The sequence below is a fragment of the Artibeus jamaicensis genome, unplaced genomic scaffold (genome assembly GCF_021234435.1).
Source record: "Artibeus jamaicensis isolate MK-2021 breed Jamaican fruit bat unplaced genomic scaffold, CSHL_Jam_final contig_233, whole genome shotgun sequence".
In the NCBI taxonomy this organism is placed as follows: domain Eukaryota; kingdom Metazoa; phylum Chordata; class Mammalia; order Chiroptera; family Phyllostomidae; genus Artibeus; species Artibeus jamaicensis.
In genome coordinates this window covers 13939298-13964206 of record NW_026521486.1, presented here as the reverse complement: position 1 = coordinate 13964206, position 24909 = coordinate 13939298, and the positions used below count along the sequence as shown (strand labels likewise).

Below are 24909 nucleotides of genomic sequence, written 5' to 3'. Positions count from 1 at the left end.
CCAGCCCCTTCGCCATGTCTCTCTCCCCTCTCCTGGATGTGGGCTCCAAACACGCAAACTAATTTCTCCCCCATCAGTCCCTTCAGGGGCAAAACCACAGGTTCCTTCATTTCCGATGAGTTCTGAGCCCCCAAATCTTTGCCTCCTGCCTCTGAGAACCACTCCCTCCTCCACGTGTTGGAGTCTGAGTCTGATGAGCTGGCTCACACTGCAGTTCTTAAATATCTACAACCAAACGCAAAGTAAGCAGCTCAAGTTTAAAATGACAATGGGCATGTGGCCATGCCAGTGAATATACTGACCTATTGTGTTGACACATGGTCACTAACAGAAACGGACTTTGAAGGCCTGAGTTCAAGTCTGCACTTGGGAACTGAGCAGCAAGTTAGGCAATTTGCTTCGCCTCTCTGGGCCTCAGTTGTCTCATCTGGAAAATGGGGATAATAAAATACCTACCTCCTGAGGCTAGTGGCTGTTAATGAGATAGTACTGGTTAAATGCTGGCTCCATCCCTGGAAGGCCAGTGCGCAAATATTGGCCACCATTACCACTGGTTTGCTGTGATGGAGGGTGAAGAAATATGTAAGCTGGAATCAGAGGCTGGGCTGCCATGAGAAATCACTTCTATTTGTTCCAGAAGGTCCTCACAGAAAGGTGAGGCATTTCCAGGCTAAACTCTCCAACCATGAAGTAGGTAAAAATGGAGTTCCTTGGTGGCTGTTACACCATAGCAACCCTCCCTGGGTACCCCCACACGTACATACAGAGCAGCTCTGAGTCCAAGTGTTTCTCATCCTTGATGGGACAGTCAGCCTCACCAAGAGACCCTAAGAAGCAGCATCCAAGCATCCCCCTGCTCTGCCTCAGGTTCTCCTCTGACAGGAGTGAATGGAGCACCAGGGGAGCTGGCCCCTGTCTTTCATGACCCATGTGCCCCAAGGCTAAGCTTGCCCTCCAAGCCCTGAATGTCGCTCTTCCTTCTCTTTCAGAATGTCTGTGCATTCACGGGACCTGTGATAACCGGGTAGACAGCGACGGGGCCTGCCTCGCTGGCACATGCAAAGAAGGCTCCGCGGGGACATTCTGCCACAAGCAGACCTCAGCCTGTGGGCCCTACATGCAGTTCTGTCACATCCACGCCACCTGCGAATACAGCAATGGCATGGCAAGGTAAGTCTTAGGGGAGGGGGATCTACCGGTGGCCACTGTGTTACCTGTAGACAGACACAACCCATACACTGAGGCCTGTTCTCTCCAACTGCCAGTGTGGCTTTTGTGGAGAAAACCTCAAAGTAAGTTGGGTTTGAATTGCTGTTCTCCCTCCTTGGAAACCTATCAGCTGTGTGACCTTGGGCAAGTTACTTAACCTCTGAGTCCTGCTTTCCTCAACAGTGCAATAAGGGTGATGCCACCTATCTGGCAGGGCAGTTGCAGAAATTCTAAGTGCACCCAGTACCAGGGCTAGCACATCATAGATGTTCAGTCGTGGAAACTACAATTATTATCATCACTTACATGAAGGAAGTAAAGAGTTGTCCACCAACATTCCAAACCTTTAGAAACATCTTCGCTTCCTAAGGCCCTCGGTAATAGCTCCCCTGTTAAAGGAATCTTACAAGAAAGTGGGTCCTTGGTCGTTGGGTCATTATTTGTTTCCTTAGTGGTAACATCCTGAGTGGGCCTGGAGAGAAAACTTCCTCCCCAGGCCTGTTTGGGTTAAAGTCAGTAACCACCCCCAAAATATTCTGGGAAATGCAGAGCATGTCTGGGTTCTCGGCCTTATTTTTACAGCACTTTTCCTGATTCCTAATGACATAGCCATGTGCTCGCCTGTTGTGGCCTGTGTCCCCCACCAGACTGTGGGCAGCCTGGGGCCAGTGACTGTCTTTTCTCTCCCACAGTTTGTGACAGAAATGCACCCTCCTGGGGGTGAGGATCTGTCTAAGTGCACGAGGCAAAAACCACAAGTAATGAAAGTTACCCTTAAAGCCTCCTAATCAGCCCTGGCTAGTGTAGCTCAGTGGATTGAGTGCAGGACTGTGAACCAAAGAATCATGGTTCGATTCTTAGTCAGGGCACATGCCTGGGTTGCAGACCAGTCCCCAGCAGGGGACGCATGAGAGGCAACCATACATTGATATTTCTCTCCCTCTCTCCTTCCCTTCCCCTCTAAAGATAAATAAATAAAATATTAAAGAAAAAAACCCTGCCAATCACCCACAAAGGACTGTGGACGTGGGTCTGTATAGACTATATAAACTTAAGTTTAAATCAGCGTTGGAACTGTTCTACCTACATCTTCACTGAGGCACCAGATAAAATACTTAGTTTCTGTAGGGGCCTTGACACATGAAAAATATTATTTTTATTTTTTTGTGAGCACACAATCTGCAACAGGAACATGGGCATATAACAGACCCACAGGGAGTCCCAGCACCTATCAAAAAGCCCCCAATAAATATTGGTTGACCAAATGGCCCCGCATTTAGTAGTCGAAGTACCATGGTGGGACATTTTGAGAGGAGTGTCTGAGAGGATAAGGGGTCAGGAAACCAATCCCATTCACGGAATGAGGCACCTGAGAATGTTGTGTTTGTGGGGGGAGAAACGGAGGGACTAGAAGAGGGAAAGGGGAAGTCTCACGGGACTGTCTTTGCACAGAGTTTAAGGGCCGTCGTATAGAAAAAGGGTAGAGTAGTTTTCTGCCAAATCAGAGATAGTAACTAGAATTACAAAGAGGCAGATTCCAGTTCTGTATGAGCAGAAAAGCTGGCAGGTGCTGAGCCTTATAAGGTGCTAACTGCTCCACATGCATTAGCTCATTCTTAGGAGGGAGGTGGGATGATTAGGGCCTCTTCCCAGATGAGGAAACAAAGTCTCCCAGAGGGTAAGGGACGCCCCAGGGTCACACAACTGCTGAGAGATGAGGCCTGGGTTCCCACCTAGGTCTGTCTGGCTACAGACCCCAGAAATTCCTACAAACACCATGGTGCATAGGTCATGCCCTGAACCACTGGCTGGCTGGCCGTCTTCTGGGTGGTTGGTGCTTATATTTCTGGGGCTGACTGTGTGCATTCCCCTTCTTGCAGCTGTGTTTGCAAACCAGGATATGAAGGGGACGGAAGCCTCTGTTCAGAGATGGACCCTTGCATGGGATTAACCCCAGGGGGCTGCAGCCACAATGTAAGTGTTGGTTTGTATTTCTAAACTGCCTGGTTTGGGGGTGAAATCCTGACGGAAGGACTTCCGAAAGGCAGGGTCATCATATGAAGCACATTTGTTCAAACTTTGCATTTTAAAGACGGTGCCAGGCACCTTCTATGAGGGTCCACTTCCTAAGTGCACATGTGCACCAGGGTGGGGCTCTTAAAAAACACGGCCTGAGAATCAGCTATTGGGATCATTAGTATGAAACTCGTGCCCTGACTGGTGTGGCTCAGTGGATTGAGTGCCGGCCTGCAAACCAAAGGGTCACTGGTTCAATTCCTTGTCAGAGCATATGTCTGGGTTGCAGGCCAGGTCCCCAGTTGGGGGCACACAAGAGGCAACCACATACTGATGTTTCTGTCCTTCTCTTTCTCCCTCCTTTCTCTTCTTTCTAAGAGTAAATAAATAAAATCTTTTAAAATAAATAAATAAATTATTTATTCGGATGCTACAGCTTCCAAGCAACTCTACTGTACGCAATCTCACTTACACCCCCACCAACCCAATGAAGCAGATTTCACAGCCCCCATCCTACTGGTTAGGAAACTGGAGCTTGGAGACATTAAGTGACCGGCCCTGAGTTCTATTATTGTCAGGGTGTAGCCCAACCCAGCACTGCTGTCACGGATACCTTCATCCCTCACCACCAATTGCTTTCATTAATGCTTTTTTAATAGCACCACCACCACCTGGCCATCATCACCTTCGTCCCTTACCCACAGTTTAATAACTGGTCTCCCTGCTGCCTCTCTTGCCAACCCACATTACATTCACTGTCCACCCACAGCCAGAGTGGCCTGAAGTTGATCAGATCATGTTTCTCCCATGCTGAGAGTTTTTCAGTTACCCCCCTGGCTCTGAGGATGAAATCAAATGCAAATCCCTCACCCCAGCCCAGGAGACTCCCCTTGGGCTACTTCCACCCCCTCAGACAGCCTCATCTCAACAACCTACCTTGCACTTCTCCCCCCACCACCATGTTTTTGACCTCCTGGTGTGGTCATCCTAAGAAAAGGTACAGTGATTAGAAGCTTGGTCTTCAGCGTCATATAGACCTGGGTTTGTGCCTCCTTGTAGCTGTGTGACCTCAGGCAGTTTACTTAGCTCCTCTGAGCCTTAGTTTGCTTATCTACAATAATAATACTTTCCTCAAAAGTGGCATACACCTACAAAATATTGAGAAGAGTCCCTGGCTCAGTAAAATGACAGTAATGTTAGTGGTGGCCATTAGCTGGCCAACCCCAAGCAATTTTGCTCTTTAAACCATCTCATCTTTTCCATTGATCTCAATGCAAATGTGTGCTTTAATTATTTCCACTGGATTCCATGCAAATATGTGTTTCTAGAATGTACCTCAGAAAATCCTTTTTTGCTTTTGGAATCACGTGGCTGGCCTGAGTTTTCCAAAGTCTCGCTTCCTTATTTCCTCCTGCAGGCAGAATGCATCAGAACCGGTGTGGGGACCCACACCTGCGTGTGCCAGCAGGGATGGACCGGGGACGGACGAGATTGCTCAGAGATCAACAACTGCCAGCTGCCCAGCACTGGCGGCTGCCATGACAACGCAACCTGTCTGTACCTGGGCCCCGGTCAGGTAGGTGCACAATAGCAGAGAGCAAAGGAGACTCTCTTCCCTCTAGACATAGAAGTGCCTCTGGAAACCGCCAACCTGTTCTTTGTTTCTGTGACCTTGGTTTGGGGAGGGTTTTATTATTATTTTTTTAGATTCCACATTTAAGTGAGATCATTCAGTATTTGTCTTTCTTTCTCTGACTTAGTTCATTTAACATAATGCCCTCAAGGTCCATTCATATTGTCACAAATGGCAAGATTTTATTCCTTTTTGTGGTTGAATAATATTTCTCTTTGTACACACATGTGTCTCTCATTTTCTTTGTTGTCCATCTGTCGCTGGTTTCCATATCTTGGCTGATATAAATAAATAAGGCTGCAGGGAACATGGGCGTGCATGTAGCTTTTCTAGTTAGTGTTTTGATTTCTTCAGGTAAATACCCAGAAGTGGAATTGGTGGGTCATTGGGTAGTTTTACTTTTAATTTCTTAGTAACCTCCATACTTTTTTCATAGCAGGTGCAACGATTTACATTCCCATCAACAGAGCACAAGGGTCCCTTTTCTGCACATCATCACCAACACCTGTCATTTCTTGTCTTTCTGGTGATAGCCGCTCTCATTTATGTGTAGTGACTACTCACGTGGCTTTGATTTGCATTTTCCTAGTGATCGGTGACGTTGAACATCTCTTCATGTGCCCATTGGCCATCTCTGTGTCTTCTCTGAAAAATGACTGTTCAGATCCTCTATGCATGTTTCATTGAGATTGTTCAGGGTTTTGCCATTGAGTTGTATGAGTTCTTTATATTTTTTATATTAACCCCTTATCAGACATGGCTTACAAATATTTTCTCCTACTCAATAGGTTGTCTTTTCATTTTGTTGATGGTTTCCTTTGCTGTATGAAGATTTTTAGTTCAGTGTTGTCACACATTTATTTTTGCTTTGGGTGCCCCATAGGGACAATTATTCATATTTCTTATGAAAGAAGCACAAAGAGACTAAATACTTTGCTTGCATCACCCAGAAAATAAACCGTGGTGTGGGATTCGCACTTGATCTGACTCCGGGGCTTCCCGCTTCATCCCGCCCATGGCCACGCTTTACATCTCCGTGGCACTGCCGTCTGTCAGTCACTTTCACTTGGCCTCATCTAAGGGAGACTGAGGCAGAAAAAGCGACTGCTTAGGAATTTATCCAGTCCAGGAGAGGCGGTGACAACTACGCCAGGATTGCACCTATGGGAAAGTACTCATCACGCCCTGCCCAGGTGGCTCAGTTGGTTGGAGCATCGTCCCACCAAAAGGTTGCAGGTTCGATTCCTAGTCAGGACACATACCTAGATTGTGGATTCAATCCCTAGTTGGGTACATATGAGAGGCAACTAATCAATGCTTTCTCTCTCCCTTTCCCTTCCTCTCTCTCTAAAATATCAACAAACATATCCTCAGTGAGTTTAAAAACAACAAAAAAGTACTAATCATGGAAGAGCTCATTGCAGTCTCCTGTCTCACCAAGCATTTAGCAAAAAAAAAAAAAAAAAGCACTTCCTTTTGACTCACCTGAGTTGCCAAGTTGTATTTGAGAAAGAAAAAAGATTTCTCAGTATATATATTAGTTTGCTAAGGCTGTCATAACAAAGCGTCACTAACTGGGTGGCACTGAAGAACCAAACTCTATGGTGTCACAGCTCTGGAGGCTAGAAGTCCAAGATCAAGGTGTTGGCAGGTTGGTTCCTTCTAAGGGCTGTGAAGAAGAATCTGTTTCATGCCTGTGTCTTAGCTCTGGATGGTTTGCAGGCAATCTCCAGTGTTCCTTGGCTTATGCACACACCAGCGTGATCTCTGTCCCCACATTCACATGGTGTCCCCCCTTTGTGTCTGTCTGCATCCAAATCTCCTCTTTTTATAAGGACACAAGTCATGTTGGATTAGGGACCAACTTTAGTCCAGTATGACCTCATCTTAATGGAACTAATTACATAATAACAATCCTCTTTCCAAACAAGTTCACGTTCAGAGGTACTGGTTGTCCATGTAGAGGTGGCGCCTCACTCAGATTCGCCTGCTCAGAGGGGATGTCTATCTTCAACTGCACAAAGTGCCGTCTAGTCTAGCAACGGCCCTGGGCATGGAGCTCCGCCAAGTGTATACCTCATGGCTCACCTAATCTTCCCCTCTTAAACGGAGGGGCCAACTTTTCCAATGTGATGTTCCTTGGAGTCTTTTTTCTGAGGCTCTCCACATGGTCCTCTTTGGGTAATAAATTCAAAATGATCCCTGGCTGGTATGGCTCAGGGCACATGTCTGGATTGCAGGTTCAGTCCCCAGTCAGGGCTTATGCAAGAGGCAACTGATTGATGTTTCTCTCTCAGATCGATGTTTCTCTTCTTCCTTTCTTCTCTCTCTAAAGTCAATATACATGTCTTCCAGTGAGGACAAAAAATAATTAGAGTACCAAAAAGTGATCAGACTGAGAAATTCAATGTGGAATATGGATGATCAACAGCTCCAGAATCTGAAGTACAACAGAGCTGTGGTTTCCATAGTTCATTTCTCAGTAACCGCATGAGGTCATGACATGGAAGGCAGTTGTTTTCCGTAACACCCTTGGGCTCTGTTCTTGGAATTACAGAATGAGTGTGAGTGCAAGAAAGGATTCCGAGGCAATGGAATCGAGTGTGAACCGATAACTTCATGCTTGGAACAAACTGGGCAATGTCATCCCCTGGTGAGTTTCTTGATTTCTTTTATTCCTATAAAAAAATTACTTGAGAAAGAAAGTTAGGTTATTTCTTATGTGAGCCTATAGATAAGAACAGAATCTTAGTCCCAAAGGCTGTCCCTAAGCAGAATGGGAGTAATTATTGTAGCTTTCACTCCATTCCAAAGCTTAGAAGAACCAAAATATGATTTCCAGATAAAATACAGGACTCCCAGTTAAATACGAATTTTAGATACATAATGAATCTTTTTGCAGCCACAAGTAATGCCCCCAAGTATTACATGGGACATACTTATACTAAAATGCATGTGATTAAGTAAGAGCTGCCCCAAGCATACAGACCAGAGCCTTTCATTGCAACCTGGAAGGGTCTGCAGGTTACTTCCACCATCTTTCAACCCCAAATTCATAGTTCTCAGATGGATCCTGGTGTCTCTTAGATGTAACTCATATTGAACTCTTTGGTCAGAAAATTAGGCCATTATTTTCCATCTCTGTTTTATCAGGCAACCTGTCAGGTTATTTCTGGCATCTGGAGCTGTGTTTGTCGAGAGGGCTATGAAGGAGATGGCTTTCTGTGCTATGGAAATGCAGCAATGGTAAGTCCTTGGAGATGAACTCCAGCACAGAATGATGAAGACAGGGCTCATTTTTACAATGCTCTGAGCTCGGATGCCTTAAAAGTGCTGTACAAACCAGGTGCTCTAGGAGACTTTATATGAAATTCGCTGCTTCTCCCAGATGGTATATATGGCCCATGGGTCACATGTTTTATACAGGCTGATAGGAGCGAACTTTTATTTGGCACCTGCTATGTACCCAGCAGTCCTGGCTTCCTGTTCTGGTCATTCTACCTCTTTCCATTCCCAAACTTCCTAAATGGACAACTCACTGGCCCCCCGAGCTCTTGGTGTGCTCCTGTCTGGGTTATGTGCCCCCTTTGGTACCCAGAACATCCTGTGCTCACCACCTCTGGGGGGGGGGGGGGGTGTGTGAACACCTTCTATATACCAGGCATCTTACTAAGTCCTTAACATGCAGGAACCCCATTTAAACTTCATGGCAACCTCTGAGGTGAATGCTATGATTAGGCCCATTTTATAGATGAGGAAACCAAGAGGCTGAGAAAACTTGCCTGAGGCCCCTCGGATGCAAAGTGCAGAGCCCCAGCACTTCACCGCATGGAGGGTATTCTAGCAGTGTGGCCCCTGTCATGTCGAATTGTCATTGCTCATGGATCTCTCTGCCCCCCCTCTAGTGGGCTCTAAACTGTTCAGGGTACGGCTTTGCCTTGGTTCCTACATCACTACCATGGTTTATAAAGATTTGTTGAAAAGAGAAATAAAGCAAATTAACAAATTTTCTCATCACTTATTTTTTATCAATTCACCACAGTTTGGTTCCTGTCCCTCCTCTCAGCTGAAACCACTGGTCTGGCAAACCAGGACCTGCACCCCACCCAGATTAAGAGCCTCCCTCAGGCTCGGGTCCTTGTTCCCCCGGGCTGGCTGTGGCCTCACGCCCTTGGCCTTTCTGCCCCTTCCACCCTTCACTTCCTACTGCTCCTTCTATTTGCCCCGCTGGACCCAGGAGCTATCTCCTAATTCCTAGACCATGGAGCATAGACCTGACATTTTTTCTGCACCGTCCATGGGCATCATTTCCTAAAACCTTAAAACCTTAACATCCTGCATTCACAGTGTCCCTCTCCTCCCACAGAACATGAGGTGATGTCCAAATCCTCAGCCCAATGATCTGCACATCTACAGGCTCAACTCACTTTTCCTGCGAGTAACTGAGCTCAGTGTGGCTGTTCCCAGCTGCATGCCAGCTCTGTTCCCTCTCCCAGGGACCAGCCTCTGGTCTTCCTGCCATCAGTTCAGGTCCAACTCGTGCTGATTTTTCCCTTACAGCTGCCCCTTGGTGGAATTACATGAGCACCTCAGCTCTTGTACTTATCTGTTCACTAATTTACTTTTTAACAGGTATTAACTGACTGACTTAATAACCTCAACTACTATCAAAAAGAAATTGAGACCGCCCTGAGATTTATTGTCTTTCTGAAATTTGTATATTATAATTATTACTGCCAGTTTCGTGGTGTTTAAGGGTTTAAAAATGCTTTTTCAAACATTAACGCATAAAATATTTATAGTCCCAGGTCAAGGCACCATGCTGGTCATTGCTCAGATTAGTCACTTGAGTTTTCAGAGCAGTTCAGTGACTTGGCCAAGATCACACCGCTAGTAAATGGCAGGCTTGGGAAAAGAAACTGGCCTTTTTTGACTCAAAGTCCAGAGCTTTCTTTCCTCTAACACGTTCAGTGTCACTGATCCACTGGCACTGTTGATGATCTTTTTAAGTCCTCAAGTTCTCACTTCCCTAGAACAACTGTAAGCTGTACAACAGCAGAAGCCACCGCTTCCCTTTCATCTCTCATACCCTCCCTGCAGTCCAGCCTGGTACCAATTGTACATTCAGTTTATATGTTCATGAATAAATGCCATGGGATAAATCAAAAATAAGCCTGTCCTTCATGCCAGCCTCTTTCTAAGCACTTTAAAAACACTAACTCCTCCAGTTCGCACACCAACCCTCTGAGTTAGAGCTTTTATTATCCCTAATTTACAGATGAGAAAACTGAGACCCAGATAAATTAAGTCACTTACATAGGGAACTTTGGCTCCGTGTTCTAAGCCAATGCTCAACATTGACTCTGAAAGGGGGGTCTCTACTGAGCTCTGTGGCCCTCTCTAGGGTTGGGTGGCCATGTCCTTACAACCTAAATTCTGATTTGGAAGACCTTCAGGTGCTTGTTCCATGTGACCTTCCTGGAATTACTGCTTTACCTCAAATACAGAGAACAATGGAGCCACTGGGCCTGAAAGAAACGAGCGGCTCTGGCAACAAGGAAATCTGAAGTAGCTGGGGCGCCCATTCATGTCGGATCAAGGAGGCTGGCAAGGAAAATGAGCCTCGCACAGGCAGGCTAAGTGCAGGCTACCCAGAAATGTGCTGCTATTATATTTCTCATTGTTCCTTCGCTCACGTTCTCTCTCCTCTCTCCCTCCCTCCCTTGCACGATGAATAAGGAATTGTCATTTCTCTCTGCGGCAGCTATATTTAACCAGTGGATAAATGTGAGTACCTTTGTTGGAGTTTAACATTGGGAATGTATATAATTTTAGAAATTTGGAATGCATGTAATGGAAAACTGAAAACGCAGCTGGAATGAGGAGGGAGGGCCATTGTCCAGAGCAGAGTTTCTCAACCCCAGGTGCACTGTAGAATCACGTGGAACAGGTCTTTGAAAGAGCCATCCCTAGACACCCCTTCAGACACTGATTTGACAGGTCAGAGGTTTGCCCTGTAGGTCAGGGGATTCTCGGGGGATCCTAATGTGAACCAGGGCTAAGAACTTCCGGTCTATGATAAGCTGGGGTGGTCAACTTTTCAACCAATTCAAATATACATGCATAGCTTCATTCATGACTGAGGTCTCTTTTAAAAAGTCAACAACATAATTCATCACAGTAACTCACTGGGTTAGAGCTGAGATTTATTGTTGCAATCTGGAAAGCTTTGTGGGTGCTATGCTCTCAGCCCAACATGCCTGGAAATTTCTGTAACAAAGAACTTAGTCCCCACCTAACCCAGTTGTCTGAATCTCTATCATTTTTTTCCTGAGGGGACCAAGGTCGGCCGGCCAGCACCCAGGTGGTTACCCCCTTTAAATAGGCTTATGCAAAGACAGGAAGCTGTCCTGTCAGCACCTTCCCATTGCTTCTTTGTGGGGCCTCGCTGGCCCCATCACAAGGAAAAGCAGGGACTGAGAGTCCTGTTGTGCCTGCTGATTTCTTCACAGACCAACCTCACACACATAAGCCTGCCTGGTGCTGTCCTGGACCCAGCTCCTCCCCGCTCACGAGAGCACACCTTTCCCATCTCCACTGTCCTGTTGGTAGCTTGAATTCAGCCATGGTGGGAATGTGGACCCCATGGAAATCAGCAGACACTATAAACCAGGGATTTTTGTTCGCTTGTTTATCTTGGAGAGCCAGTTGTTAAACATAAGTGCACCATTGCTTTTATCCACAACTAGCTCGAGGAAAGAATGGAAAGTAGATAAAGTTTGATCTCAGTCCTTCAGCCTCCCCTGGGCTAAAATTGTTCCTGTAGTCTTTCCACCATACTATTCCAAAATTGCCAAGGATTATGCATGCACACACATGCACACACATGCACAATCCTGTCAAGAATCTTCTCTGACTCTTCATTTAGACTAAAGGGTAAAGGACTGATAAGGGCTCAAAGTGTGACTTGATCAAAAAAATTTGCCTTTTGACAATGCTCACACAATTAAATAAAAGGAAGGATTTGGGAAAGCAGTCCTTCGGACATTTCCAGTAGCCCTGAAATTACATTAAAGGGAAACTGTCATCTCTGTGAAACATGAAGACAGCCGAGGTCTGTCCCCTGATATGAGTCAGGCCACTGTGTTTTCCTTCTGTGATTCAGAACGCTTCTCTACATCCCATGCTGGCAGCTGCCTCCAACCTCACTGTCCTTGTGCCTTCCCAACAAGCTATTGAGGACATGGACCAAGATGAGAAAGACTTTTGGTTGTCCAAGAGCAATATGCCCGCCCTGATAAAGTAAGTATTATGTACTATATTCTTCATGATATCTTACTGGTGTCACTGTGACAAGTTCCACGGAGGGAAGCCACATGGTCCTGCAGACTCGCAGCACTGAGCGTGTTCTAGGACGCCTCTCCCCTTCCCTAAGGGTGGCAACAGTTAGCATCACTGACACACTCTGCTAACTGCTTTGCATATAACTCAGTTAATCTTCCTAACGACCCTATGAGATAGGCATTATCATTGTTCCCCTTTTACAGATGTGGAAACTGAGGCACAGGGTGATTGAGTAACTAACCCAAGGGTGCCATGGCTGATAATGGCAGTCTGGCTCCAGAACCAGTTTCTTAAAATTACTCGATGATACTGCCTCATGCACTGGTACTTCATCACAGCCCTTACGGGCTGTCGTTTTAGAAACCACATGCTGCAGGGCACATACGGAGCGGCGGACCTGCAGGCTCTGTCATCTTCAGACACGCTGGCAACGTCGCTGCAGGGCAACTTCCTTCACCTGGCGAAGGCAGATGGGGTAAGAGCGCTGTCATCCGTCTGGTTGGTGGAGACACGCCAACTCTCTTCATATCATGCTTTTCAAATTTTTATGTTGTGGAAATTTCCGAACATGAGTAAAAATAAAACCTCTAATGTCCACGTAAGCCTTGCCCAGCTTCAACAGTCATCCACCTGGGCTGATACTCACACAAACACACACACAGGGACTCTATAGTCGTGGCCCTATAAAACGTGGTCCTCCACCCAGTGGTTAGCCACAGGGCCCTTCGGGACAGACCACAGACTGACCCAGAAAGTCACATCTTTCCATTCTTCTGGATGAAGGTTGTACAATTTCACCACTTTGATTTTTATATATGGTTAACCAAGAGCTGGTCAGTGTAACCTGCTGACTGAGTCATTACAGGTTGCTAAAATTTTATATTAAGTTTGGGTCAGTCAGCCAACAAGTATTTATTGAGCACCTGCTATGCTCCAGGAACTGATCAAAGTGCTGGAGTTAGGGCGGAGCCCAGAAAAGAACCAAACCCTATAGATACTCACCTTCTGGCACCTACTACAGTGTGTCAAGGGCTTGGAGTTAGTCTTCCCCAAGGAAGTCTGGCTGCCCTACTGCACATGGTGATGTCTTAAAACTCTTTCTGTGAATCTCAGGAGATGAGAATGAAGATTCTACTGGAGAGCAAGAACCATCAGTGCACCATGGGACACAGTCAAAATGTTCCAGAATCACTGCTCTAAAGCATTTCTACCTTCCTATTCATCAGTGTGAGCACTATGAAAAGGCTCTATCACTAGTATCACCTAAATGTATGTGCTTCATCAGAGAAGTCCTTTTAAAAAACAGAAAAGAGTTGCCTATGGCCCCATGGATTCCTTATGTACTATTATAATTCTTGTGCGTTATATACATATATCAGATTATTTTCTACCAGTGCTTTAAATCACTAATTCTCTTAGCAAGCATTAAGTGAATATCCAGCCTGGTCATGCATATCCCAGACTATAGATTCAAAGATAAATCAATCAGGACCTCTGATCAGGAGAAACTCACCATCAAAGACACATCTTAATGAGTTTATCCCTGTATCTGATGTCGATGTCTCCCTTTAACCAAAAGAGTTGTGCTTGGTGGCCAGAAATGTTTTCTTCCGGGCCTCTGCAGATGTGACTCAGGGTGAGACAAGTCCCCTCTGCGTCCAAAATGCCCAGGAGGAATTTCTAATAAAGGGTCATGGTCAGGAGATGAGGAGAGGAAACCAGAGAAACCAGAGAGGGTGGAGCCCACTTGTCATGGTCTGTTGGTGGCTAGGTAGGTAGGTAGGTTGGGTTTTATTTAGCTCCATTCTCCTTGTAATTATTATTCTTGAAAAATAGTTGAATTCTGACCAGGAAAGTCAGTTACTATCTGTGTAAGTTTGCTAGGACTGCGATGACAAAGTACCACAGACAGGGTGGCTCAAATAACAGAAATTTTTATCTCACATCTCTGGAGGCTACAAGTCCAAGATCAAGGGGTGGGGAGAATTGACTCCTCCTGAGGGCTGTGGAAGGAGCCATTCCAGGCTGTCTTGCAGATGACCGTCTTCATGTTCACATGACATTCTCCCCACGTGGCTGTGTCCAAATTTCCTCCTCTTATAAGGACACCAGTCATACCATTCTAATGGGTCCATTCTAATGACCTCATCTTAACCTGATTGCCTCAGTTAAGATCCTGCCTCCAAATAAGGTCACACTCTGATGTACTGGGGGTTAGGACTTCTACACACAAATTTTGGGGAGGAAGGAAAGATGGTCCAAGCCACAACATTGTCTACAGTGTTTTTCAAACACCAAGGTCACTTTAGTGCCCAGTCAGCACTTTTTAATGAAACAGAATGGAGTGGAATAAAATCAATGATCAACTGCCTCCCACAGAGTAAAGAAAAGTACTGTTTCATTTTGATTGTGTGTTTGTATGTGTGTGTGATGTGTAATGGGTCCCAATTAAAGGTACTTCTAACTGTGGGTCATGGTCCAAAAGGGAGAAGGTCACTGCTTCTCAGGAAGTGGAAAACCCAGAAATAATGTCGATCCCTAGGTGTACTCAATGGAGACTCACCTTCCCACTGTGGTTTGCATTTGCAGAACATCACAATTGAAGGGGCATCTATCCTTGACAGTGACAATGCAGCCACAAATGGGGTGATACACATCATCAACAAGGTGCGAAATTCCATCCTCTCTCATAGGTAGCTTCTCTTCCCCTTTTATTCATCCTCCTGGACAGTGTCTTTGGCAGTGGGGCAGGGGGTGGCAGGTGGTAAATACTTATCCTTAAAAGTAACCTGCAATGTGCTTAAGTACTTTTATTTTAAAACCATTTCAAGGTTCTATTCACTCAGTCAGACTCAGTTACTACCTACTCAGCCCATGTTCTGCAATGGGCCCCCTGTGAAGTGTGGCCACACAGAGTATATTTCTTATGAATGGGAACATCTTACGAGGCACACAGAGCCTTGGTATTGGGAAGTCCACTCATCCAGATGGGATGTAGTCAAGAACTGGAGGAGAAGCAAGTGCTTACTTATCACTTTTCCAGTCCCCTCTCTGTATGAAAACAATGGGGTGGGTAAAAGCCCTAGAAAAATGGAAAAGGGTAGTCCTGGCCAGGTTGGCTTACTTGGTTGGAAAGTCATCCTGTAAATTGAAAGGTCTCAGGTTCAATTCCCAGTAATGGTACGTGCCTAGGTTGCGGGTTCGGTCTCCAGTTGGGGCACTTACGAGAGGTTCCTGGTCAGGGCGCATAAGAAAAGAAATCAATCAGTGCTTCTCACTTATATCAGTAAGTGTGTCCTCAGGTGGGGATTTAAAAAAATGCAAAAGGGTAGAAAAGGTATTATGAAATTTTCTTTTTCTTCTAAGGTATAATTCAACAATATTCAGGTATAAAATAGAAAATAAAGTATAATGCAAAATAGGGTTTGAAGCTATACTACAATTCTTGGTTATTATATTGGAATCTTTATTTAAAATTAAAGTTAGAATTTAGGATATATTGGGAGCTTTTGAAAAGTGGGAGATTAAGGAAAACAATGAACTGCACTTTAACTAAAATTATTCTCACTTGGCACTTGCATACTCATTTTCTTATTTTAGGTTAGAGAAAAGGTCAACTATTTGCATTCAGAAAAGAGAGGCTCTTTATGAGACTCCTGGGTGCATTGTCCTGGGGTGGGGGTGGTGCTGAATGTTCTCTGTGGTTCTCATCGGTGTGAGCACCTCGCCTTGTATACAGTCATAACTGGGACCATTAACAGCCCACTAGAGGCTGGGCATTGTGACAAGTATCACGTGCCACATTATCACATTTGATGTTGACAACACCTGAGAAAGCAGGTGTTCTATTGTTCTCACTCCCCAAATGAGGCAGCTGAGCATCCTCATGGTTAAGTAATGAGATTGAGGAAGACATTATATGAACATAAAAGTTTCAGGGGTGCATGTCCACCCATTTCAGGTTCTCTGCCCAGCCTCTAGGATTCACTGGCTCCCTAAGGACCTCCTTCAACATCTATTCACTGGACATTGTGGTCACCTTTGTCAAAGCCACCATGAACAGCTGTGCAGGTTGTGCCCTGCATAAGGGTTTCTGGCCTAACGGCGGAGTGAGGCTGAAATCCAGCCCAGTTCATGCCCCAAACCATGTGTCCTATTGGTATTGCAAACTATCAGAGCAAAGGGTGACTTTTCTTAAGCTTATAGAGGCATTTGAGGGACTGGCAGTAGCCCTGAAAATGGAATAGTGTTTTGTGACATGAACACATGTACTGGAGAGTTGTAGTCCGACCAATACCTGCTAACAGAATTTTGGGGCTTCCTTTCCCAGGTTCTGGTTCCCCAAAGAGGTCTAAGTGACTCCTTACCAAACCTGCTCACCCGGCTGGACCAGATGCCTGACTACTCCATCTTCCGGGGCTACATCATTGCAAGTACCATGTTCTCTGCATGACCCGCTTGCTCGGGTTCCTGGGAACAGAAATCCTTCATGTGCTCTTATCTCTTTCCATCACAGCATTACAATCTGGTGAACACAATAGAGGCTTCTGATGCTTACACAGTGTTTGCACCCAACAATGATGCCATTGAGAATTACATTCGGGAAAAGAAGGTCACAAGTCTAGTAGGTATTGGGAACGATAACCAGGGAAATCACTTTCAGGAAATTCAGACGCTCGACATTTTACAATTCATCAATCATGTACCCTTTTGCTCTTCTACCAAAACTTCCTTTTCATAACCAGGTACTTCACATAAAGTCACAAGGAGATGCTGTAATACCCACACCTCCCCATATGTGTGCCAGAGAAGCCCATGTACTGTATTTTGGTTCTGCTCACGGAAGCAAACATTTGGGCCCATATACACAAGAATACTGGAGTTCCAGGAACCTGGATATGTGTCCACAAGACACAGGTGTCCATTCTCCCAGCCAACACTGGGAGTGCAGGGGTCCCAGGGCAGTGACAACCCTTCTCACTTCCCTGTGGATCAGCCAGCCTGCCAGCAGTGCCTGGCATGAGGTCGCTCAGGCCTGAGTGAGACCCCAGGCCCTCAGGCCAGCATCTCTGCAGGGGAAACACAGCAAGCTCTTTCACACACCCCATCACACCTCCTCTCGGGGCTCGTAATGGGAAAGGCAGGCTGGGGTGTGGCGACTCTCTCTCTTTACAGTAGTTCTTTCCAAAGAAATCTTTAAAACTTTCCCCCAAACTTTCATGCCCTCAGTCTGGGTTTTAGGATCCCCTAATGAGTTCTGGAATATCTCGTATAGAAAATGTGCACATTCTCCAAGGTGATCTGCCTCAGATTTAGTGTTTAAAGTCTATTGTGCCCTGGTGTCTCAGTATCAAAACCTCTGGTTCAACAAGCTGTTGCTCCTGTAATGACCCACAGTGGCCGACACATGAGAGCAGCCTAGTAAGTGACTGGGGACTGGCTGGCCTGTGGGTTGATTTTCAATTCCGTGTGTTGTCCAGGAGGAAGACATACTCAGGTATCACGTGGTCTTGGAGGAGAAACTCCTGAAGAATGACCTGCACAACGGCATGCACCGGGAGACCATGCTGGGCTTCTCCTACCTCCTTGGCTTCTTTGTCCACAATGACCAGGTGCAGTCCTTTCACTCCAAACCCAGGAATGGGTGTCTCAGCTCCTGTCACCCAACATCACTTCCATACTGGAGTCATCTCACCAGGGCTTCCTAAACCTTGTCAACTAGGCAGTTGTCTGTGTTTTGCCATAAAGTAATGACTAAGCCAGAGTGTCTGCCACCAGCCTTCAGATAACCAATGTAGCTCTGCTAATCATGGTATTTGAATCCCAGCACTAACAGGTGCTCCTCAAGGCTGATTCCTATCAAATCCAGCAGATAGTCCCCAAGTGGTCCCTAAGAGGGAAGGGAACCGCCAGCAAAACCTTACCCCCAGAAAGCGGCATGGGCAGCCTAATGACGTAAGTAGGACACAGCAGCCAGATAGATGAACATTATCACTGCTCGACTGTGGACACTGCGGTCCTAGGACCCACTGACCTCCACCCCAGCTCACCAGTATTCACCTCACACAACCCCCAAATATTCAAATGTTTAGAATTCATTAAAAGAAGAATTAGTGAGACTACATATTTAATATATTGCAAATAGGGAATTTTATTCCCACATTTCATTTCAAACATCAAGAGAGAAGATCAATCTATGAAAATTCAATGAGAAACTCAGAGTGACTTAAGTATAGATTCTCATAAGAAAAAATGCTAAAAACAAATTATTAAGACAAACTAAGCTCTATATTAAAATAAAGGAAGCTTAATCACAGGAAACTTTTAAAGGAAACTTTTAAACAATGATGTCATTTGGCTCTTTTTAAGAAGGACAGTTTTACAAACAGTTTTCCCAGTGGTATCATCATTGAGTTCCAAGGGGATTTCGTGTGCATGGATTTTAAACTGCTTGGGTAAAATAAAGTCGTTCTGACTCTTCACTACTTAGGGAATAATGGAACTCCAAAGATTTTTCTCTGACTCCTACAACTATCTCACCTATTTTATAATAACTTTGAAGGGATTCTTTTAAATATATGTTCTTAAATTTTCAGGAAAAACAATTTATATTAAGAACTCACATTTTTATTTTTAATTTATGTCGTCTTTTACTTGATCACATAGAAATGAATGTTCCAGTGTAGTTAGTTGAGTCGATTTTAATCACGTCATGTCTATTTTCCATCTGCTCAGAAATGCTTTGATCTAGAACAGTCTTAAAAGAGAGGCTTCGTCTCACAACAAATAAATGGTTCTATCTTACAATAAAGGTTTTTCTTTTATCAATAACTCACTTTCTCTTAGGACAATAGAGATGTAGAAAAATGTTCTCTGCATAAATAGATTTGTGTCCAAATCAAAATTTTAATGCAACACAAAATTCTCTGGATATGTCTCACAATGAAAATTAATCACATTTTAAGGTCAAATCAACAGTATTATAGCATCAGAAGTTCTGCCATTTTGATATTTCAAATTAGCTCAGCATCTTGAAATTCTGGAAATTTTTGTGTTGTAATCACCATTTGACACCACCCAGAAGGTTCACTGCGAGTCATTCACATTTACACAGACCCTGCACTACCTCTGGAGAGCTCAGCCACTGGCAACTCACCTGAGTCCAAGTAAATCATCCGAAGGGACTCTAACATTTAGTGGAAGTTCAAGTTTAAGCACTTAGCAGAGTCATTTTAATATTGCTGCTGTGGGGACTTTGGGGGAAGTCATTAATCATTTGTTAACACTTACTGAATATGAACTTGACATTTGCTTAAAGGTCAAGTAAAAACTAAAAAATTCTCCCAACCTCAGTCCTACCACACCCACACACAGAGACACACACACCACCCTGATTTTTCAAAGAACCATTTATTTCCAATCATATTACTTATGTTAATGAATGAATTAATAGATTATCTTGTACTAGTAAATCATTAAGGCCTTCTCCTTAAAAAAGTCAGAACAAAACAAATTTGAACTTAAAGTTGAATTTGAGCCGACCTCATATAGATACTGACCTAGTGCCCACGTCTTGGATGCTAATGGACACACTAGGCAAAGACGGATACAAACATACCATACACCCCAAGGGAAACATGGGAAAATGCTGACCTCAGAGCAGTGGTCACACGCTGGGACACGATGCTATCTGGTGGGACACTTTACAAACTCTAAAAAAAGTTACTTACTTTTATTCTTATACAAGTGTCACCTTGCCTGTCTGAGAGTTCATTGCAAATTAACCACGAAGCAGAGATGTGTGGAAAGGACAGTGAATCTCATTGTGCACATCCTGGTTGGGGAAAGCACGCCCCCTGCAGGGCCACTAGTCCGCAGCACAGCTGAGTCCATCCACGGAGCCATATTGCCAATGGTCACTAACATAATGATCACGCTTCAAGATTCTTCAATCATAAACCAGTTAGCTCAAAGGGCGGAGAGAAACCTCAAAGGTTATGTAGAACAACCTGCTTCTTTTACAAAAGAGACCATTGAGATTCAGAGAGGAAAAGCAAGGGGCCCAAGGTCACACAGCTGGATGCTGCCAGATGCAGGACTGCTACTCAGACTCCCCTCTCCGAGGCCAGCTGCGGCGTGCTACCCTCTGGGCGAATGTCGGACTATCTCTTAGGCTGTTGTCATATTGACAGCCTCCGATCCCCATTTCCCTACTTCCCTTGAAATCACTACAATAAAAATTTACATCGAACCCTCTCGTTCACAGCTCTACGTAAATGAAGCTCCAATTAACTACACCAATGTAGCCACTGACAAGGGAGTGATCCATGGCTTGGGGAAAGTTCTGGAAATTCAGAAGAATAGATGTGATATGAACTACACTGCTATTATACGAGTAAGTTATATCCAAGGCCAACAGTGCATCTGAATGTTGATTTATTTCTTCACATTTTAAGCATTAGATTCATCTATTAGGATATTTCAATTTAGTTCAAAAAACACTGGGCGAGCATCTCTGATATGCAAAGGGACATCACAACCACCCAGCTGTGGCTCCACAAACATAAATAAGACATGACCTCCACCGTCAATGGGCTCACAGTCTAGCGTAGTAAGTTGTACCTTGGATGCCTGGGAGAGCCTGTGTGGAGGATTGTGCTGAGCAAGATTTTGAAGCCAGGTCTTTCTCAAAGGGAAGATGTGCAATGCCCACCACGGGCACAGAGAGGGGACTATGGTATTTGGCAGATATTGGCCAAGCCTGAGCTACTAGGAGAGAAAATATGGAAATAGAGACTTTCACTCCAGTCCATGACTATTATTGCAGTAATAGTAATAGCTGCTGACATTTATTGGGCACTTACTATGTACCAAACACTGTTCTAAACCTTTTACATGTACTAACCCACATAATTTTCACAGCACCCTACAAAGTAGGGACTATTACTATCCACATGCCATCAGTGGGGGAAATGAGCCACAGAGAAGTGAACTAATAATGCACCTGGGTTCGCAGAGCTGACAAGTGGCAGAGGAAGAGTTCCAATCCCAGCAGTGTGAGCCCCAGAGCCAGGACTCTGAACAACCAACCTCACCATACTCTCCAGAAGATGCTGAGTTAAGATCTAGATGCATTGACCTGTTCTTGTTTTAGGAACATGTCACACTCAAGAGTTTCTGTCATTCTTAACTTGTGTTCTTTGTTTCATGATAGTGTATATATTATCCCCACCCTGACTGCTCAGCTGGACTACGAGCTCCCAGGACTGGGCACTGAATCTGGCCCAATCCACTAAATAATGGCTTACCAACAAGTGAAGGCTGTTGATAAAGAAATTTGGACTTAAATGAGATAAGACCTCCTCACATTAAATGATTATCCGCATCAGAAGCAATGCTCAAATATCCAAGACCTGAAGTAATGACAGTTAAAGTGCTTGTCTCAAAAAATATTAAAGAGGTTGACCAGATGAGCTTCCCTAATATCTTCCTGATTTTCAGTTCTATAACCTAAAACCTTCAGCTCTAAAGTCTGGAAACATATTTACAGCCTCATTTTGCACAGAAATCAATAACCATGAAACGTTCTCTTTGCCTCTGTGTTTTGTCAAGGGAAGGTGTGGGAAGTGTCCCCAGCAACCAGTCTGCCCGTTTGGAGGTAAACCACTGGTAAGTATTTGTCCCGCTTTGATCAAATAGTTTCCGGATCCCAGGGAGGTCCGAACCTCAAAGACCCCTCCTTTTCACTTCCTTCACTTCTTCACTGGTTTTACTTTTGTTTTACCTTTTTAGGTAGTATGCATCTTTCTAAAGTCTTGAATCCATTTCTTTTGGACTAAGTCAAAATTTTAATAAATAAATAATAGAAACTGGGGCTCATCTCAACCCCAGAAAGAGATTGTTCTCTTTACACATATTCTGGGAGCCGGTTGAGGCCAGAAGCAAGACAACTTATCAGGAAGGTAGTAGCTTCCATATCCCAAACCTTATCCAGCCTGGACGAGCTCCACTGGCCTGATTTCCTTCTACAGTTGAAGATACAACTGATTTTCTCTAAGAAACAGATGGCAGCCTTGTGGGGGGGGGGGAGTGGATTTGTCTTTGAATTAATTACCAACCTGTGTTTCTTGTAGCTATTTATTATATAATAAAAAAAACTAATTCTGACAATGCTCCAACCATTAGGAAGAGTAAATACTTGCGCACCTTCCAGACTATGATAATAATCATTTATAAGAGGCCCCAGCTAGGTAGCTCAGTTGGTTGGAGCATCATCCCATATACCAAAAGGTTGTGGGTTCAATTCCTGGTCAGGACACGTATGGAAGGCAACTGGTTGATGTTTCTCACATCTCTCTTACTCTGTCCTCCCCTCCTTCTCCCCCCACCCTTCCTCTTTCTCTAAAATCAATAAACACATATCTTCAGGTGAAGATTTAAAATAATAATAATTATTATTATTACTATTTATAACAGCCACAATGCTGACTCTCACTTGAGTTTTAATTTAACCGTGTGTGTCATAGTTCTTTGTAAGTAGCCTTAATCCTTTCTCTGATCAGGGCAGAATAGAAGTCAGTACATAGAAATCCAGGCTCGGACCAGCTGGTGTACAGTGCTGGAAGGACATTTTTGTCTAGTTTACGCTATGATTCTTCCCAACTCGAGTTAGTGTTCTAGAGAACGGTTCTTTTTACAGACTACTTTACAGTAGAATCCCTTGGATTTTCCCACCTGGGCCTCTAGCTGCCAACACTGTTTCTATGTTTTCTCTCCTACGAAGCAGCTCTAAGAAACCATCCCTGTCCCTTTCCAAAGCATTTCAGTCGGAGAGACTGCCCTGTGTCACCCGCCAATATGCTTTTAGAGGGTAGAAAACGCTTTCCTAACTGAAAAGCTGATATAATCATTACTATTTCACAGACTGACGAGTCGAAGAGATGTATCTATACCATTTATTTCATGGGCAAACGATCCGTGTTCATTGGATGCCAATCAGTCTGTGTGAAAACTACCATTGTGAGTATCACAATTTAATCATTTCCCTAATCATAGAGGTGGCACTGGGAAATGTAATCATATGTCATATTTCTCGATGTTAATCATATGTCATATTTTTAATGTGCCTTTACACATATGCCTTATGCCATCTCATCTTCCACTTTATTATCTTCATTATCATTGTCATTCAAAGTAGTGGTGACAGCCAGAAAGCTCAGGACAGCCCGGTAAGTCAGCAAACGGATAAACACTGCAATATCCAATTAGATGATGAAGAAATTGAGGGGCTGAAAAGTTGAGAGGTGAACTGCCCTCTGAGCACGCTTGTAAGCCAAAGAGACCGAAGACCTGGCCAACTGCCTGAGGAATGAGAAGATGCACCTGGGCATTTAGGAAACAGGACCCCAGAGCTCAGTACCTGTGAGGTCCTGCTGCTTGGGAATCTGCAGGAAAATTCTTTATAACTTCCTGTCTTGCTGCTTTACCAGAAGGCCTCACAAGATCGTGTGTTTTCATGTCCTTAAGAATAAAGTCAGGCCAAGCCATGCAATGTCACACAGGGTTTCCATGAACTGTCAGAGATTTGTTTTGAGAGTGACTAAAGCCTTACTGGCATGGGCCTCCCACCTTTGGTACCAAGTGAAATGACATACGATGGGAAGGGGCCAGGTTTGGGTTGGGGAGAGCCCTCGACATCCCTCCCCTTCCATACCACTTGCATTATGTTTTACTTAGTCCCTGCTCGCCCTCTTTCCCTCTCGCTTTGCTTCATTTTATTCTCTTCGTTGCCTATTTCCCTTCCCTCTTTCCTAACTCCTTGGCAGAGACCTCCGCCCATTCCTGGCACACCTGGAAGTTGCTCAGCCTCCCTGGTTCTCAGGGGTTCCTGCAACCCCTTCACCGTGGGGTCACAGCCCAGGGCACACAGCCAGTCCGGCCAGTGGGATTTCTGCACTGCAGCTGGACAAAACCAGGAGGGGGGAGTGCAGGCCCAGCCTCGGCCTTTCATTTCAGAGACGAGAATGCTGTGCGGGCTTCTTTGGCCCCCAGTGCCAGCCCTGCCCCAGGCAAGCTGACAACGTCTGCTTTGGAAATGGCATCTGCTTGGACGGAGTGAACGGCACCGGTGTGTGTGAGTGTGGAGAGGGCTTCAATGGGACAGCCTGCGAGACCTGCACGGAGGGCAAGTACGGCATCCACTGTGACCAAGGTACGCACCCCTCCCCTCCCTGCCCGCGTCCAGAGGAGAAAAGGAACTCGGCCTTGGTTCCAGGCAGGCCGTTACCCTACCTCCACGACCATGTGAATTACAACATCATTTGTGTTATGTGATTTGCATAGGACGGAGTTGCCCAACATTCTCCATCCCTAACCTAGACCCACCAACCCACCACCCCATTTGCTCATTGGCACTTTGCATCCTACGCACATTTGTGTATTTGCCTGCATAGCTGGTCCTCATAGTCACACTCTCAGTTTTGGACAGTGCTTGTTAGTTTGTAAAGCAGATTTGTGCATCTTGTCTCATTTAATCCACATAGGAACCTTATAGGGGCGGGTATGTAAGATCATGCCCATTTTACAGATGAAAATATTAAGGCAAAGAGGTTAGATGCCTTCCCCAAGGTCACACCTGAAAGAGGCAGAACTGAGACTTGAATGCACACTTTGCCTGACTCCAAAGCTTGGCTCTTGCAGGATGTTGT

The 24909-nt window shown here is 44.9% G+C and overlaps 1 protein-coding gene across 2 annotated transcripts in view; it reads left to right on the top strand.

Annotated features, from left to right (window-relative positions):
* STAB2 (stabilin 2) overlaps positions 1 to 24909 on the top strand; it is a 125110-nt gene that overhangs the window by 53347 nt on the left and 46854 nt on the right. For both annotated transcript variants that reach the window (XM_053661603.1, XM_037160777.2), the window contains exons 23-38: positions 990 to 1170; positions 3090 to 3183; positions 4643 to 4801; positions 7416 to 7511; positions 8012 to 8104; positions 10598 to 10645; positions 12024 to 12160; positions 12563 to 12677; positions 14792 to 14869; positions 16533 to 16631; positions 16719 to 16826; positions 17683 to 17814; positions 20469 to 20597; positions 21815 to 21871; positions 23126 to 23221; positions 24218 to 24413. In XM_053661603.1, the coding sequence (XP_053517578.1) occupies positions 990 to 1170; positions 3090 to 3183; positions 4643 to 4801; positions 7416 to 7511; positions 8012 to 8104; positions 10598 to 10645; positions 12024 to 12160; positions 12563 to 12677; positions 14792 to 14869; positions 16533 to 16631; positions 16719 to 16826; positions 17683 to 17814; positions 20469 to 20597; positions 21815 to 21871; positions 23126 to 23221; positions 24218 to 24413 (1818 nt within the window). The remainder of the gene's footprint in view (positions 1 to 989; positions 1171 to 3089; positions 3184 to 4642; positions 4802 to 7415; positions 7512 to 8011; positions 8105 to 10597; positions 10646 to 12023; positions 12161 to 12562; positions 12678 to 14791; positions 14870 to 16532; positions 16632 to 16718; positions 16827 to 17682; positions 17815 to 20468; positions 20598 to 21814; positions 21872 to 23125; positions 23222 to 24217; positions 24414 to 24909) is intronic.